This window comes from Salmo salar, chromosome ssa18 (assembly GCF_905237065.1).
Source record: "Salmo salar chromosome ssa18, Ssal_v3.1, whole genome shotgun sequence".
NCBI classification, from domain to species: Eukaryota; Metazoa; Chordata; class Actinopteri; order Salmoniformes; family Salmonidae; genus Salmo; species Salmo salar.
Genome location: NC_059459.1, coordinates 39,920,764 through 39,939,088, shown reverse-complemented (window position 1 = coordinate 39,939,088; position 18,325 = coordinate 39,920,764). Strand labels below are relative to the sequence as shown.

At 44.0% G+C, this 18,325-nt stretch overlaps 2 protein-coding genes across 5 annotated transcripts in view; one reads left to right on the top strand and one right to left on the bottom strand.

Moving 5' to 3' along the window:
- Positions 1 to 770: 770 nt before the first annotated feature.
- On the bottom strand, positions 771 to 4,361 carry LOC106577356 (uncharacterized). 2 transcript variants are annotated; one of them, XM_014155318.2, is made up of 4 exons: positions 3,903 to 4,361; positions 3,118 to 3,273; positions 2,662 to 2,715; positions 771 to 1,742 (listed from the first exon to the last, which is right to left on the bottom strand). In XM_014155318.2, the coding sequence occupies exons 1-4, from the start codon at positions 3,975 to 3,977 to the stop codon at positions 1,713 to 1,715; spliced, it is 315 nt and encodes a 104-aa protein (XP_014010793.1). In that variant the 5' UTR covers positions 3,978 to 4,361; the 3' UTR covers positions 771 to 1,712. The 2 variants fall into 2 exon arrangements, with proteins under 2 accessions (XP_014010793.1, XP_045557075.1); XM_045701119.1 differs by lacking the exon at positions 3,903 to 4,361 and adding an exon at positions 3,677 to 3,807.
- Positions 3,174 to 18,325, top strand: part of LOC106592187 (glutaredoxin 3) — a 32,515-nt gene continuing 17,363 nt past the window's right edge. Inside the window, exons 1-4 of one of the 3 annotated variants that reach the window (XM_045701117.1) lie at positions 3,174 to 3,316; positions 6,055 to 6,163; positions 12,268 to 12,342; positions 17,576 to 17,780. In XM_045701117.1, coding sequence (XP_045557073.1) covers positions 6,107 to 6,163; positions 12,268 to 12,342; positions 17,576 to 17,780 — 337 coding nt within the window. In that variant the 5' untranslated portion in view covers positions 3,174 to 3,316; positions 6,055 to 6,106. Of the gene's footprint in view, positions 3,317 to 4,932; positions 5,084 to 6,054; positions 6,164 to 12,267; positions 12,343 to 12,885; positions 12,973 to 17,575; positions 17,781 to 18,325 lie in introns of those variants that run through there. The other 2 variants (XM_045701116.1, XM_045701118.1) reach the window with 2 other exon arrangements.

The following is an 18,325-nucleotide window of genomic DNA, read 5'->3' as shown; positions in this document are numbered from 1 at the left end:
ACGGAGGATGCTAACGTTCTAGAAGGATAGGATACAGACTATGCTAATGTTCTAGAAGGATAGGATACAAACTACGCTAACGTTCTAGAGGGATAGGATACAGACAACGCTAACGTTCTAAAGGATAGGATACGGAGGATGCTAACGTTCTAGAAGGATAGGATACGGAGCATGCTAACATTCTAGAAGGATAGGATACAAACTACGCTAACGTTCTAGAAGGATAGGATACAGACAACGCTAACGTTCTAAAGGATAGGATACGGACTACGCTAACGTTCTAGAAGGATAGGATACGGCGCATGCTAACATTCTAGAAGGATAGGATACGGCGCATGCTAACATTCTAGAAGGATAGGATACGGCGCATGCTAACGTTCTAGAAGGCAGGGGAGTTGAAAAATACTGGAATAGAGAAGTGGCCTGAAAATGTGTGATCTAGTTAAAGTCCATGGATAAGAATAGGGATGATAGCTACAGTATATGCTACCTCCTGACATGAGACATGTGAACCAAACACAGCTAGCAGTAATATGGAACAAAACATATCCTCAAACAAGAGAGACAAATGTAACAGAATAAATGCTGTTCACATATAATTCACTAGTAAACATACCAGACTGTCGTAGGGTAAAGATCCACACAATGTACAGCAGGCAGCAGAAGCCCATGAATAGATGACATGTGGAAATAAGCTTCATATAAAAAAGGTATTGAATAACAACGAAGAAACAGTAGTCACAAAAACACATCTAAATGTCCACACATTGTTCATCAAATCATACTTTATTGAAAGTTGCTTTTCTTGTACTAAAAATAAACTATTACATTGAGTCATAACCTGAAATTTAACAGCATCAACTATTGTCTATTCCTTGCATAAAAATCACTGCTTGGCAAGGTGGAAACTGGCTTCAAATCATTGTAAGACAACACAAAACCAAATCTAGTGGGAAATAGACAAATCATTGTCAAACAGCCCTACATTTCAAGTGTAGATCAAACTATTTAAAACTGGCTGAAAATGTCCATGAGATTAACACTAAATTCAGGACACTATCCAAAATTAAACGATTAGCACAAATATTGTTACAAACTTCTTATTTTATATTCAGCCAATTACATTTTAGAAAAATATATAAAATATGTATTTCACAAAAATATATTTGCAGACAGGATTATCCATTTCAAAAAGGTTAATAATGATATAACTTTTAAAAGTTTTTACTTTTCAATATTATTATTTACATGTATATTTTCTGGCAGCTTTAGAAGCAGTCTTGATACTGGGACAATAAGTCATTTTTTTGAATAGATCCATTGACTTTAAATGAGTATCCACATTACATTATAAAGTTACAGTATTAATGGTGGCTTGATGGCTCATTCCTTTTGGTTGTATGTAGACTACACTGTAGTGGTTATCTTTCCATTCAAACAGAATGTTAGTAAGACAGTATGAAATGATCATGTCTACTGTCTGGTTAGTAGCCATTTTCCCCATACCAGTGTTAGGTAGTGTAAACATGTGAGGCTATACATGAAGCAATACAGTGCTTGTGGTTAAAAGCAAGAAAAGGCAAGGCACACTGATAAAACGTTCACAGCCACATACACAATGGCTTGATCAAGCAATCAATCAATCAATCAATCTCTTCATCCTCAAGGACCCTTCAGTTCTTCAAACGATCTCTGATCATGACGATAACCAATCAATACCCCATGATGTGGTTAATGTGCCCCTGAGAAGAGACTCATTATGTGACACAGGTAATCTTTATGGAACAAACCCTTTACATGATGGTAGCATCCCAAAATAGCACCCTCTCCACTATATAGTGCACTATGTGGGGAATAGGGTAGTGCACCATATAGGGAATAGGGTGCCATTTGGGACTGAAACCCATGTCATGTTCATTAACCAGTCCCTCCAGCATTTTGATGGGATTTTTTGCAGGGCAAACAGCTTGATTTTGCTGCGGCAACCTTGACATTTTGCATGGCAATATGCTCTGATTTAGTCCAATTTGTTGTGAAACTGTGCTGGGGGGGGGATTTGTTGATGTGTGGCTTCATTTAACTATATTATGCAGTAAATGTACTCAGATTGGTTGAAATTGCAAGCCCTATTTTTGTACTGCGGTGATGGGCCTGGTTTATGTGACAATATTGCGATGATTTGACCGTTGCACGTGGAAAGAGTGCAGTGATTGCTCAAATTTACAAGCCCTCGCATAATATGCAGGGAATTGTTGATTTAGCAACAACAACAAAAAGTCATTGCAGAAACCTGGAGGGACTGATTAACCCTTTTCACATTAGAAAGTCCAGAATGCTGACTCGGCCCAAGGTGAGCATGAAGAGCAAAGCGCTCCATGGTCAATATGGTAGGTTCTTTAGTCAACCCTTCTAAAACGGGCATCTTTTATTATGTTGATTTTGTAGGTGCAACAATTATCCCCAAAGTAAGAGACATAATATCCCATATTAACATAAGGAATGTTTGTTAATATGTGCTATAGCTGTTAAATCCCATTGTTTTGGTGTTTCTGGATGACTTCTACAAAATGCTGAGTTTGGCCTACACACTGACATATGATATCAGTCATCCACACTACTGGGATATGTTCAGGCAAAAATCAGAATCAGGACACTACTTACAGGCTCCCCTGCCAGGCACCGATTACAACGTTGGCTGCCTTGGACTGCATAGACCTGTACAAGAGAAAACACGAGCCTGGAGGGTTATTACGGCAAGAATTTCACTTGATTATTTAATGGATTGTCATATTGTAGTTCTGCAATAAAACATTTGAGGATGAGATGCAATTTCCCAAACAGTTATTGCTTCCTTGACATCACCAACATTGAGAGAAACTGTCATAAAGATAGCTAAGGCTACAACTTAGAGATAAGATGTTGAGGAAGCATGGGGTCATGGGTACGCCTAGTATCTCTTACTGCTTGACCTATGAACATTTATTACTACTACAGCATCATCATTTAGGAGGAAAACATGGACCATAAAAACACTCCTGCAATGCATGTGGGAGGCTAACTCCTTTGGCCTTGACTGTAGCAACAAAGATCCCAAAATAGTTGAATACGCATATCTACCATGTTAGAGGCTGGGTGGTTGATGCTGACACCGCTGTTGCTGTTTGGGACACTCTGCTGTTGCATGCTGGCATCCCATGTATCCATGGCACTGTCAGTCACCATCCCGCCATGTTCAACCTGGATGCAGACTCCAACTCTGTTGCACAGTCGTTTCTGAGGATTCAAAACAATGCAGCATAGTTGTATAACATGACAGGTAATGATCGATTTAGTTAGTTAAATTGTTATAGGCATGCATTCATTCACTTAGTTAATGTACTAGGAGCACGTTTCTTCATGAGAGACTGTGTAGCACGTATTCATAGTTACACGGGCTTTTAAAATGTTGTAAACTTAGCTAGCTAGCTCCCATACAACCAAATATGCATGCAAGGTTAGCTAAACTAGTAGCAATACAAATACACATTGCACATGTGATAACCAATAAATCACTATTAAATGATTTAGCCTAAAAATAGCAACAAGCCAACTGGACAGCTATAGACTGGTGTTAACTAAACTATAAATACACCAATAGCAACAATGTTTTCACTAAAGCAAATAGGCTACTATTAACGTTATTGTCTGGAAACACGACGTTGAATTGCATTGAGTTCTTCGTCGGACAGAAACGAGCCCTTGAAAAATCAGGGAAGTTTCCTCTCACGGCCTCTACAATCCAGAATATTGTTGAATACATTTTTTTATTTTTATCGCTAATTTCCGCCTTAACTAGAATTCAACGCAATTCAACGTCGGGTTTCAAGGGAAATAAAAGTGTCTAAGGAAGGTTAGCTTCATACCGCCTGACAATCTCTCCAGGGTTGAAGGTCTCCTTCGTGGCGTCTCTTCTTCTGGAGGGGTGTCATATATTCCATGGTTGTGGAAAATTATTATACCTACTATTATTATTATTTAAATCTATCGACTGAATTTAATAACAAAAATGTCAAAGGTAACAGTAACGTTAGCTAGCTGGCAGGCAGGCAAACAAATGCTACACGTCCAGTTAGCTAGCTAGCTAGTTAGTTAATACTAACGAGGTCTTTTCAGAAACGTCCGGCTGCAATATAAAAAATAAATCAATGAAATTACAACTAGTAGTGGCTACAAAACGATTAAATCTCTGGCTACCTTGTTAGCTGGTTAGCTATTTTACTTCCAGTTCGCTTTTCTACCGCAAGGACACAACAACCTCTTGATTTCTCTGCTTCTGACTTTTGAAAGTGTCTCATTGAAAGACTCCCAATGATAGACAGCCAACCTGAATTTCAAGTAGAGGGGGTCTGTCTGTATTGCACTTTGTCACAGTTACTGATGTATAAAGGGCTTTATTAAATACGATTGATTGAATTTATTTGTTTGTGGAATATGAGGACAAATGACATTTTTTTCTCTTCTTCCCGCTACCAAATGCATGCTCAATACATTTTCTCCATTAGAATTAACAATATTGTGCAATTAAACAATAATATAGCTATGTTTGTATTTTACATGTTGCTTATTCATTTTTAGTTCATAGATCAGTCATAGACCGACTCTGTGTAGGTAGTTATGTCTTGTTCCATCCATATAGTTGCTAGAATATACCGACTGTACCATTAGCTTGTTTACACTGAGCTGCACTGGGGTCGGAACAAAGTCATCGTTTACATTAACTTCGGAGCAAGGTGAGATATGGTTCGGGAAAATGTACCTACATTCATGGATGTGATATGCCACTGTAGTCCACATTTTGGAGTACAGTGGTATATCCCATCCCTGCATGGAGGTACGTTTTCAGACCCATATCTAGCGCAGGGTTTAAATATAACCATGACTGCGTTCCGACCCCCGTTCAGCTCAGTGTTAACAAGCAGAACAGGAAGGTTTGTATCTTCTGCCAATCGCTCGGTAAGCGATTACACACGTCTGAAAACATGGCGAATTTTGTGGAGGCAACATCCTCGCAGCAGTTTGAGGACTTGCTATCAAAGGCTGGCAAGTATGTGCATAATTTAATAACATGACATTTAAGTAATTAGCCATTGAATGGTTTTCATTCAAATATGCCTCATGTGATATTCAGCTTGTTATGATAGCTACTTTTCTGTTATATCGAAAGCTAGCTAGCTAGCTTCACCATGTAGCTTCACCATGTTAGGGAACGTTAACTAACTAACGTTATCTAGCTAGCTGCTCCAAATTAAAGTGCAACTAACTAGCTTAGCTATTTTAGCGGATATTTGCTTTAGCATGTCGTCGGGACGACAACGAACTTGGGACATCTAGCTAGCTAATAACATACATGTTTATTGTACATGGTGTGAATGTAATTGATCATTGTACACGCTGATGTGTTTACCTGATATAAACAGTCAGGCTCTTGTGTCTTGAACTCATGTGGAATTCTTGTCACGAAATGGCAGAGCCTAGTGAGCCTTTCTATTAGGCAGACATTATATACTATGCCTGATAATGTAACGTTAGGTCTAGCCCTTATAAGAAAGGGAGAGATTAACCCCCCTTTATCAGACATGACTAGTGTTATCCTACATAACATCAGGTGCCTGCCCATTTCAGAATTAGGTAGCTAACTAGGTCCATTCAGTTATTGTGCTTTTGAAATCCATCATTACAAGTAGGCTATAAAAAAATAATGTTGAATTCCAGAAGACCTGTTATGATCCAGTGTCCTAGTCATGTGATCTCGTGCATGATCATCAGTGTATGGGAAGTAAGAATTAATGGATGTCAACAGTGTCAATTAGCTCAGCCTATAGATGGTAGACAGTAGCTGGCAAGTGCATGCATGTCCCACATCTTTAGCATATGAATCTGTGTGTCACTATAAAGTTGTGCTGTTTTAGACCTATTGCTATGCTGAGATCTGACACCTGTCTCTTCCATGAGCCTCACCGGTGCACCTACGGCCTTACACCATTCCAATCTAATGTGACTTCTCTGTTCCACCAGGTTCCTTACGGTGGTCCACTTCCAGGCAGCATGGGCCCCTCAGTGCAGTCAGATGAACGATGTGATGGGAGAGCTGGCCAAGGAGAACAAACACGCCATGTTTGTCAAGGTACATACTATACCTTGTAATGGATGTTACATGATGCCTGATACACATACTATACCTTGTGATGGATGTTACATGATGCCTGATACACATACTATACCTTGTGATGTATGTTACATGATGCCTGATACACATACTATACCTTGTGATGGATGTTACATGTAGTGATGTTAAATTGGATACCGTTATGGAGCGAGTGAGCATAGGAAGTGGCTATGTTGAGTGTAAAAGTGACAATTTGAAACAGGTCATATTTACTAGTTTTAGATTTATTTCGCAGCTTTAGTTTTGAATGATACAAACCTTTAGAATTTCTCAGAAATCAAAACCTGTATAGGCTGCATGGTGGAACAAAAGACTATTGATGATTTGAGAAAGTAGAAGGAAAAAGCTTGTGTTCTTGTTCCTTGCCTCAGGCTGCACAGCTGTTCTCTCATCAAGTGGTCATATTTTCACCCACCAGACTATTCTCAATTTAATCTTGTCTTTGGTAATATGTAAACTGAGTTTCGATTTTGAATGGCCCATTATCAAGGGGCAGGAACAGGGAACAGGATCAGGGGGCAGGATCAGGGGGCAGGAACAGGGATCAGGAACAGGGATCAGGGGGCAGGAACAGGGGGCCGGAACAGGGGGCAGGAACAGGGATCAGGGGGCAGGAACAGGGATCAGGGATCAGGAACAGGGGTCAGGGGGCAGGAACAGGGATCAGGGGGCAGGAACAGGGGACAGAGGGGAAATACCTGTCATCTGTATGCACTCTAATAGTAAATAGCGACGGCCAGCTTTCCCACCGGTCCGTTTTGTAGGCTACTTGGGTTTTATAGCGGAGCATATTATGAGCAGCTGAGAAATAAATAGAAGAACCCTTATTTCACTCCATGTATCCACCACTGTTTACATGTTCTCGCTGCCTGACAGGTGATATTCCACTCAAACTCTGTATGCCATGGGCTCTCCAACCTTGTTCCTGCAGCTACCTAGTGCTTCAATTCAGGAAACAAAGTCAAATCTGTTCGCAAGGAAACACATTTCACTAAACTGTTGACAGCCCGTCTGTGCACTCCAGAAAGGATTAAAGGAGAGAGAGGAGGAGATATTCTGTATAGCTAAAGGTAATATGTGACTGTGCACTCCAGAAAGGATTAAAGGAGAGAGAGGAGGAGATGGAAACACACGGCGGTGAGATATTCTGTATAGCTAAAGGTAATATGTCACCCAATTAATTCTGAAAATATAAAATGTTCCCTATTACTAGACTATTCTACATCAAATACTAATTCACTAAGTGTAGGTTAACTGTAAGCCGCCGTGAACAATCAATGAACCAACAGCATGGCTTAGGGCTATATGTTCTCTCCCTGACTCATGGATAGACATTTTACAGCGTAGCAAAAGGTTACTTCATTTCATCTGGAGTATAGACTAGACCAATTATGTACCAAAGACATCTTAAATCAGGTTTTAAAAAAAAATGTTTTTCTGCCATGGTAATATGCAGTAGGCTATGTATTGTATAACGGCAAAATCATCAATTTAATTCAGTTTTTTGGGTGGGGGGGCTTGGGCTCATAAGCCTATAGGCATAAGGTAAAATATGCGTGAGTGTTTTTGAATGATTTATCACCTTAGAAAGCGTTGTCCATTTCGTTGTGTTAGGCTTTTAAACAACATCCACAACAATCATGTTTTACTCTGTTTCAACCTGCTGTTGAACTTCTGTCTTCAAATTGATCATCACAGTGAGGTGAGTTTTAAATGTAAGATAGGCCAACTGTTTTAATGATAAGTGTTTGATGTGATTTTAGAATGCATTTGCATTTATATCAGAGTGGTTAGAGGGACAATAGAGCCCTGAGTACCAGACCATTAGGACCTGATGGAGGGGCAATAGAGCCCTGAGTACCAGGCCATTAGGACCTGATGGAGGGGCAATAGAGCCCTGAGTACCAGGCCATTAGGACCTGATGGAGGGGCAATAGAGCCCTGAGTACCAGACCATTAGGACCTGATGGAGGGGCAATAGAGCCCTGAGTACCAGGCCATTAGGACCTGATGGAGGGGCAATAGAGCCCTGAGTACCAGGTCATTAGGACCTGGTGGAGGGACAATAGAGCCCTGAGTACCAGACCATTAGGACCTGATGGAGGGACAATAGAGCCCTGAGTACCAGACCATTAGGACCTGATGGAGGGGCAATAGAGCCCTGAGTACCAGGCCATTAGGACCTGATGGAGGGGCAATAGAGCCCTGAGTACCAGGCCATTAGGACCTGATGGAGGGGCAATAGAGCCCTGAGTACCAGACCATTAGGACCTGATGGAGGGGCAATAGAGCCCTGAGTACCAGGCCATTAGGACCTGATGGAGGGACAATGGAGCCCTGAGTACCAGGTCATTAGGACCTGGTGGAGGGACAATAGAGCCCTGAGTACCAGACCATTAGGACCTGATGGAGGGGCAATAGAGCCCTGAGTACCAGGTCATTAGGACCTGATGGAGGGACAATAGAGCCCTGAGTACCAGGCCATTAGGACATGATGGTAGTTAGCAAGTTGGGTACTACCAAAGCATGTCCAGAGTGTATTAAAGCAGATTACCATGACTCAACGGTCACATGGATTTTTTTGGAATTTGACTTGACTCATGCCTGCTGGTGTGGCGGTAATATGCTCATTGCAAAACCCCAAGATCCAATTGTTCATATTTTTTTGTAAGAGGTTGTCAGTTGGACAGGCTGAGGTTTAAACCTCCCTCAGACTTAGGAAGATGTAAAACCTTCCATTTAATTCAGAGTTTTATTTGGTCATATAAAGTATATTATGGCCAAGCATACTTAAATAATTTTTTTATGTCTTCGGTGGGGTGATTGGTATTACCCAGAATAAATATAAAAACTTTAGGATCCATGCCGTTCTGAAGAGGTTTATTCTACCTGTAAGATTTATGGGAAGATTATTCCATTTAAGTGGATCAGCTTTCGTATTGTTGAGTGCCTAGTTAACTTATTTTTTTTGTTTAACATTTATTTATAGTTAACTTATTTTTTTTGTTTAACATTTATTTAGCTTTATATATTTGTTGTCCCTCATTAAGCACGCTAAATATTTGATATGTTGTGGTCCACTTAAAAGATTGCTGTAGATCATAAGTTAGTATTATTTTTATTATTTATTTCTCCAGTTTTTTCCACATTTATTTTATATCCTGAGATTTTAGAGTATTCTGAAGAGATGTAGAATTACTTTCATAGTGCACTGCTTTTGACCAGATCCCACAGGTGCAATGTAGTACACTAGGTATATAGAGAATATGGTGTCATTTTAAATCACATGTTATTTGTCTAATGTTATTGGTCACATACACATGTTTAGCAGATGTTATTGATCACATACACATGTTTAGCAGATGTTATTGGTCACATACACATATTTAGGAGATGTTATTGCGGGTGTAGCGAAATGCTTGTGTTTCTAGCTCCAACAGTGCAGTAATATCTAACAATATCTTAACAATTTCACAACAATACACACAAAAGTAAAGGAATGGAATGAAGAATATATCCAAGAGCAGTAGATTGATATTTGATCCTACATATTGTACACTGGAAAACAGCTATTTTCTTAATTTGTGTTTCAAGTTATTTTTTCCAACTATGAACAATATTCCTACATACTCCAATATGAGTCTGTTGTTTCTGTACCAGCCTATGTTGTCTCTAACCAATCAATAGCACCGTTATTACCCATATCAAATGGAAACAAGCATTTTACTATAAATATTTAGTGACTATATGTTACCATCCTCATAGCTATATTTCCCAGCATTAATGTAGGTTGTGTTCATATAGCCTATAAGTGTCTGTCAGCCATAATGCCCTGCCTCATGGATCAGGAACACAAACAGCAGAGTTTGCTCCAGGCAGGAAATAAGTGATGTCTGTAATCGCCTGTCTGTAATGGCTGGCTGCGCCAAGCTGGCTCAGTGATTTATGGATTTCAATATGTGCTAGCTAAATATGATTAAACAATCTCTGGGTCAATTTGTGCATCAATGTTGGTTTTCTTTCCTCTGCCTGGGGGGGGCGTTTCTGGAGATTCATGGTGAAATAGAAACCTTCAAAAGCCCTGTTTGTGTGATGGTCCAGTGTTGGACGGCAGTTAACTTGACCTTTTTTAAAGTGACCCCTGTTGAAATCAGAAACATCATTGTGTTTCCTCACATGTAGCCTATTGTTTTTACACATTGAATTGACTTGAACATGATATATATATATATAATTTTAAAGTAAATGCAAACTTGAACTATTTTATTCCTCTGGTAGTTTGAGGTGTGTGGTCACACTAGTTCCTTTAATTTGGTCCTGGTGGATTGCCACCACTATCAAGAACAAAGCAACTATCCATCACCAATCACAGATCACAGCACCCCGCGCAGAGCAGGAGATGCTACTGCTCTGCTCTCTCATTTGTCTTGCTTGTTAGACATATCAAAGTGGTGAATGTGTGCTTTATTTTCTCCCTGAAGGGTGATGCCTCCTGGCTAAATAAACCTAGTGTTGAGGGGAAATTCAGTGGGGTGCAGTGGGGTTCTTCATGTGTGGATGCAGACATTGTTTGATGGCTTGGAAAGGGAACAAAGGGTTATCAACATTGTGTGGATGATCCCTCATTCACTCCATCTCTTTCTCCCTTCCTCTTCCCTTGCTTTGTCCTCTCTCTCTCTCTCTCCCTCATTCCCTTCCTCCCTCATTCACTCCATCTCTTTCTCCCTTCCTCTTCCCTTGCTTTGTTCTCTCTCTCCCTCCCTCCATCCCTTCCTCACTCCTTCCCTTCTCTCTCTCCCTCCTTCCCTTCTCACCCTCCCTCCATCCCTTCCTCCCTCCTTCCCTTCTCTCTCTCCCTCATCCCTTCCTCCCTCCTTCCCTTCTCTCTCTCCCTCATCCCTTCCTCCCTCCTTCCCTTCTCTCTCTCCCTCATCCCTTCCTCCCTCCTTCCCTTCTCTCTCTCCCTCATCCCTTCCTCCCTCCTTCCCTTCTCTCTCTCCCTCATCCCTTCCTCCCTCCTTCCCTTCTCTCTCTCCCTCATCCCTTCCTCCCTCCTTCCCTTCTCTCTCTCCCTCATCCCTTCCTCCCTCCTTCCCTTCTCTCTCTCCCTCATCCCTTCCTCCCTCCTTCCCTTCTCTCTCTCCCTCATCCCTTCCTCCCTCCTTCCCTTCTCTCTCTCCCTCATCCCTTCCTTCCTCCTTCCCTTCTCTCTCTCCCTCCATCCCTTCCTCCCTCCTCTCTCTCTCCCTCATCCCTTCCTCCCTCCTCTCTCTCTCCCTCATCCCTTCCTCCCTCCTTCTCTCTCTCCCTCATCCCTTCCTTCCTCCTTCCCTCCTCTCTCTCTCCCTCATCCCTTCCTCCCTCCTTCTCTCTCTCCCTCATCCCTTCCTCCCTCCTTCCCTTCTCTCTCTCCCTCATCCCTTCCTCCCTCCTTCCCTTCTCTCTCTCCCTCATCCCTTCCTCCCTCCTTCCCTTCTCTCTCTCCCTCATCCCTTCCTCCCTCCCTCCTTCTCTCTCTCCCTCATCCCTTCCTTCCTCCTTCCCTTCTCTCTCTCCCTCATCCCTTCCTTCCTCCTTCCCTTCTCTCTCTCCCTCCATCCCTTCCTCCCTCCTCTCTCTCTCCCGCCATCCCTTCCTCCCTCCTTCCCTTCTCTCTCTCTTCCTCCATCCCTCCTTCCCTTCTCTCTCTCTTCCTCCATCCCTCCTTCCCTTCTCTCTCTCCCTCCATCGCTTCCTCCCTCCTTCCCTTCTCTCTCTCTCCCTCATCCCTTCCTCCCTCCTTCCCTTCTCTCTCTCCCTCATCCCTTCCTCCCTCCTTCCCTTCTCTCTCTCCCTCATCCCTTCCTCCCTCCTTCCCTTCTCTCTCTCCCTCCATCCCTTCCTCCCTCCTTCCCTTCTCTCTCCATCCATCCCTCCTTCCCTTCTCTCTCTCTTCCTCCATCCCTCCTTCCCTTCTCTCTCTCTCTCCCTCCATCCCTTCCTCCCCCTTCCCTTCTCTCTCTCCCTCCCTCCCTCCATCCCTTCCTCCCTCCCTCCCTCCTTCCCTCCTCTCTGTCTTACAGCTGGAGGCAGAAGCAGTGCCAGAGGTATCAGAGAAATATGAGATCGCCTCAGTCCCGACCTTCCTCTTCTTTAAGGTGAGTCTTATTGCCTCAGTCCCGACCTTCCTCTTCTTTAAGGTGAGTCTTATTGCCTCAGTCCCGACTTTCATCTTCTTTAAGGTGAGTCTTATTGCCTCAGTCCCGACCTTCCTCTTCTTTAAGGTGAGTCTTATTGCCTCAGTCCCGACCTTCCTCTTCTTTAAAGTGAGTCTTATTGCCTCAGTCCCGACCTTCCTCTTCTTTAAGGTGAGTCTGATTGCCTCAGTCCCTACCTTCCCCTTTTTTAAGGTGAGTCTTATTGCCTCAGTCCCGACCTTCCCCTTCTTTAAGGTGAGTCTTATTGCCTCAGTCCCGACCTTCCTCTTCTTTAAGGTGAATCGTATTGCCTCAGTCCCGACCTTCCTCTTCTTTAAGGTGAGTCTGATTGCCTCAGTCCCTACCTTCCCCTTCTTTAAGGTGAGTCTGATTGCCTCAGTCCCTACCTTCCCCTTCTTTAAGGTGAGTCTTATTGCCTCAGTCCCGACCTTCCTCTTCTTTAAGGTGAATCGTATTGCCTCAGTCCCTACCTTCCTCTTCTTTAAGGTGAATCGTATTGCCTCAGTCCCGACCTTCCTCTTCTTTAAGGTGAGTCTTATTGCCTCAGTCCCGACCTTCCTCTTCTTTAAGGTGAGTCAAGTATTGTAAAAAACTAATTTACACTACTTGGCCAAATCTATTATTGGATTTGGCTATTTCAGCCACACCCGTTGCTGACCGGTATATAAAATCGAGCACACAGCCATGCAATCTCCATAGACAAACATTGGCAGTAGAATGGCCTGTACTGAAGAGCTGTGACTTTCAACGTGGCACTGACATAGGATGCCACCTTTCCAACAAGTCAGTTGGTCAAATTCCCCGTTTAACTGTAAGTGCTGTTATTGAGAAATGGAAACGTCTAGGAGCAACAGCGGCTCAGCTGCGAAGTGGTAGGCCACACAATCTCACAGAACGGGACTGTCGAGTGCTGTAGCACGTAAAAATCGTCTGTCCTCATTAGCAACACTCACGACCTAGTTCCAAACTGCCTCTGGAAGCAACGTCACCACAAGAACTGTTCATCAGGAGCTTAATGAAATGGGTTTCTGTGGCCGAGCAGCCGCACACAAGCCTAAGATCACCATGCGCAATGCCAATGGTCGGCTGGAGTGGTGTAAAGCTCGCCACCATTGGACTCTGGAGCAGTGGAAACGCGTTCTCTGAAGTGATGAATCGCGCTTCACCATCTGGCAGTCCAATGAACAAACCTAGGTTTGGCGAATGCCAGGAGGATGCTACCTGTCCCAATGCATAGTGCCAACTGTAAAGTCTGGTGGAGGAGGAATAATGGTCTGGGGCTGTTTTTCATAGTTTGGGCTAGTCCAAGTGAAGGGAAATCTTAACGCTACAGCATACAATGACATTCTAGACGATTCTGTGCTTCCAACTTTGTGGCAACAGTTTGGGGAAGGCCCTTTCCTGTTTCAGCATGACAATGCCTCCGTGCACAAAGAGAGGTCCATACAGAAATGGTTTGTCGAGGTCGGTGTGGAAGAACTTGACTGGCCTGCACAGAGCCCTGACCTCAACCCCATCAAACACCTTTGGGATGAATTGGAACACCGACTGCGAGCCAGGCCTAATCGCCCCAACATCAGTGCCCGACCTCACTAATGCTCTTGTGGCTGAATAGAAGCAAGTCCCGGCAGCAATGTTCCAACATCTAGTGGTAAGCCTTCCCAGAAGAGTGGAGGCTGTTATAGCAGCAAAGGGGGGACCAACTCTATATCATGGCCATGATTTAGGAATGAGATGTTCGACGAGCAGGTGTCAACATACCTTTGGTCATGTATTTTGTGTGTGTGTGCATACAGTTGAAGTCGGAAGTTTAGGTTAGTCATTAAAACTCGTTTTTCAACCACTCCAGAAATTTCTTGTTAACAAATTATAGTTTTGGCAAGTCGGTTAGGACATCTACTTTGTGCACGACACAAGTCATTTTTCCAACAATTGTTTACAGACATTATTTCACTTATAATTCACTGTATCACAATTCCAGTGGGTCAGAAGTTTACATGCACTAAGTTGACTGTGCCTTTAAACAGCTTGGACAATTCCAGAAAATGATGTCATGGCTTTAGAAGCTTCTGATATTCTAATTGACATCATTTGAGTCAATTGGAGGTGTACCTGTGGATGTATTTCAAGGCATACCTTCAAACACAGTGCCTCTTTGCTTGACATCATGGGAAAATCAAAAGAAATCAGCCAAGACCTCAGAAAACAAATTGTAGACCTCCACCAGTCTGGTTCATCCTTGGGAGCAATTTCCAAACACCTGAAGGTACCACGTTCATCTGTACAAACAATAGTACGCAAGTATAAACACCATGGGACCATGCAGCCGTCATACCGCTCAGGAAGGAGACGCGTTCTGTCTCCTAGAGATGAACGTACTTTGGTGCTAAAAGTGCAAATCAATCCCAGAAAAACAGCAAAGGACCTTGTGAAGATGCTGGAGGAAACTGGTACAAAAGTATCTATATCCACAGTAAAACGAGTCCTATATCGATATAACCTGAAAGGCTGCTCAGCAAGGAAGAAGCCACTCCTCCAAAACCGCCATAAAAAAGCCAGACTACGGTGTGCAACTGCACATGGGGACAAAGATTGTACTTTTTGGAGAAATGTCCTCTGGTCTGATGAAACAAAAATAGAACTGTTTGACCAAAATGACCATCGTTATGTTTGGAGGAAAAAGGGGGACGCTTGCAAGCCGAAGAACACTATCCCAACCGTGAAACACGGGGGTGGCAGCATCATGTTGTGGGGGTGCTTTGCTGCAAGAGGGACTGGTGCACTTCACAAAATAGATGGCATCATGAGGCAGGAAAATTATGTGGATATATTGAAGCAATATCTCAAGACATCAGTCAGGAAGTTAAAGCTTGGTCACAAAATGGGTCTTCCAAATGGACAATGACCCCAAGCATGCTTCCAAAGTTGTGGCAAAATGGCTTAAGGACAACAAAGTCAAGGTATTGGAGTGACCACCACAAAGCCCTGACCTCTATCCTATAGAACATTTTTGGGCAGAACTGAAAAAGTGTGTGGGAGCAAGGAGGCCTACAAACCTGACTCGGTTACACCAGCTCTGTCAGGAGGAATGGGCCAGAATTCACCCAACTTACTGTGGGAAGATTAAAGGCAATGCTACCAAATACTAACAAATACTAATTGATGTGTATGTAAACTTCTGACCCACTGGGAATGTGATGAACGAAATAAAAGCTGAAATAAATAATTCTCTCCTATTATTCTGACATTTCACATTCTTAAAATAAAGTGGTGATCTTAACTGACCTAAAACAGGGAATTTTTACTTGGATTAAATGTCAGGAAAATGTGAAAAACTGAGTTTAAATGTATTTGGCTTAGGTGTATGTAAACTTCCGACTTCAACTGTGTATGTATTTATATATAAACTCAACTAAAAATGAAACTTCCCTTTTTCAGGACCCTGTCTTTAAAAGATAATTCGTAAAAATCCAAATAACTTCCCAGATCTTAATTGTAAAAGGTTTAAACACTGTTTCCCATGCTTGTTCAATGAACCATAAACAATTAATGAACATGCACCTGTGGAACGGTCGTTAAGACATTAATAGCTTACAGACAGTAGACAATTAAGGTCACAGTTATGAAAACTTAGGACACTAAAGAGGCAGTTTCTACTGACTCTGAAAAACACCTAAAGAAAGATGCCCATGGTCCCTGCTCATCTGTGTGAATGTGCCTTAGGCATGCTGCAAGGAGGCATGAGGACTGTAGATGTGGCCAGGGCAATAAATTGCAATTTCCGTACTGTGAGACGCCTAAGACAGCGCTACAGGGAGACAGGATGGACAGCTGATCGGCAGACCACGTGTAACAACACCTGCACAGGATCGGTACATCCGAACATCACACCTGCGGGAGAGGTACAGAATGGCAACAACTGCTCGAGTTACACCTGGAACGCACAATCCCTCCATCAGTGCTCAGACTGTCCACAATAGGCTGAGAGAGGCTGGACTGAGGGCTTGTAGGCCTGTTGTAAGGCAGGTCCTCACCAGACGTCACCAGCAACAACGTCGTCTATGTGCACAAACCCACCGTCGCTGGACCAGACAGGACTGGCAAAAGGTGCTCTTCACTGATGAGTTGCGGTTTTGTCTCACCAGGGGTGATGGTCGGATTCGCCTTTATCATCGAAGGAATGAGAGTTACACCGAGGCCTGTACTCTGGAGTGGGATCGATTTGGAGATGGAAGGTCCGTCATGGTCTGGGGCTGTGTGTCACAGCATCATCGGACTGAGCTTGTTGTCATTGCAGGCAATCTCAATGCTGTGCGTTACATGGAAGACATCCTTCTCCCTCATGTGGTACCCTTCCTGCAGGCTCATCCTGACATGACTCTCCAGCATGACAATGCCACCAGCCATACTGCTCGTTCTGTGCATGATTTCCTGCAGGACAGGAATGTCAGTGTTCTGCCATGGCCAGCGAAGAGCCCGGATCTCAATCCCATTGAGCACGTCTGGGACCTGTTGGATCGGAGGGTGAGGACCAGGGCCATTCCCCCCAGAAATGTCAGGGAGCTTGCAGGTGCCTTGGTGGAAGAGTGGGGTAACATCTCACAGCAAGAACTGGAAAATCTGGTGCAGTCCATGAGGAGGAGATCCACTGCAGTACTTAATGCAGCTGGTGGCCACACCAGATACTGACTGTTACTTTTGATTTTGACCCCCCCTTTGTTCAGGGACACATTATTCAATTTCTGTTAGTCGCATGTCTGTGGAACTTTGGAACTATAACCTAGTTTACAGCTTCTCCACAGTTAGTATCATCAGGCCTTCTGTCAGGCCTTCACTGATGATTTAACATGCCAAACATTTAACTGGGAGAGGACTCCTGTCCTTGAACCTCTCTCTCTCTCTCTCTCTCTCTCTCTTTTTCTCTCTCTTTCTCTCTCTCTCTCTCTCTTTTTCTTTGCCTCTGTCTCTTTCTCTGTCTTTCTCTCTCTGCCTCTCTCTCTCTTTCTCTCTCTGCCTCTCTCTTTTTCTCGGCCTCTCACGCTTTCTTTCTTGATCTCTGCCTCTCTCTCAACCCTCCTCTAGAATAATACAAACATGCAAACAAAAAGAAAAACCATTGCGTTAAAATATTAATGTTATTTTTCTTTCTCCCCCACCCTCTGGTGGGTCTCAGGGTGGCCAGAAGATTGACAGGCTGGACGGCGCTCATGCCCCAGAGCTGACCAATAAGGTCCAGAGGCTGTCGGTCAGCTCGGGGGGGCTGGGCGGGCCAGGGGCGGAGCCCCCTAAAGAGGACCTTAATGAGCGTCTGAAGAGACTGATCAACGCAGCACCCTGCATGCTCTTCATGAAGGGATCCCCCCAGGAACCCCGCTGTGGTAAAGTGTGTGTGTGTGTGTGTGTGTGTGTGTGTGGTCTTCATGAACAGGCTCCCGCTGTGGAAAACACACAGGGGCCAGGCCTGATAATTAGAGAGAGACAGAGGGGGGTTGTGGGTCTGCCTGTGTGTGTTGGTGTGAGAGAGGAGACTTGGTGGAGGAGAGGCAGGCCTGGTGGTGGTGGAGGAGGAGAGGCAGGCCTGGTGGTGGTGGAGGAGGAGAGGCAGGCCTGGTGGTGGTGGAGGAGGAGAGGCAGGCCTGGTGGTGGTGGAGGAGGAGAGGCAGGCCTGGTGGTGGTGGAGGAGGAGAGGCAGGCCTGGTGGTGGTGGAGGAGGAGAGGCAGGCCTGGTGGTGGTGGAGGAGGAGAGGCAGGCCTGGTGGTGGTGGTGGAGGAGGAGAGGCAGGCCTGGTGGTGGTGGTGGAGGAGGAGAGGCAGGCCTGGTGGTGGTGGTGGAGGAGGAGAGGCAGGCCTGGTGGTGGTGGTGGTGGAGGAGGAGAGGCAGGCCTGGTGGTGGTGGTGGTGGAGGAGGAGAGGCAGGCCTTGG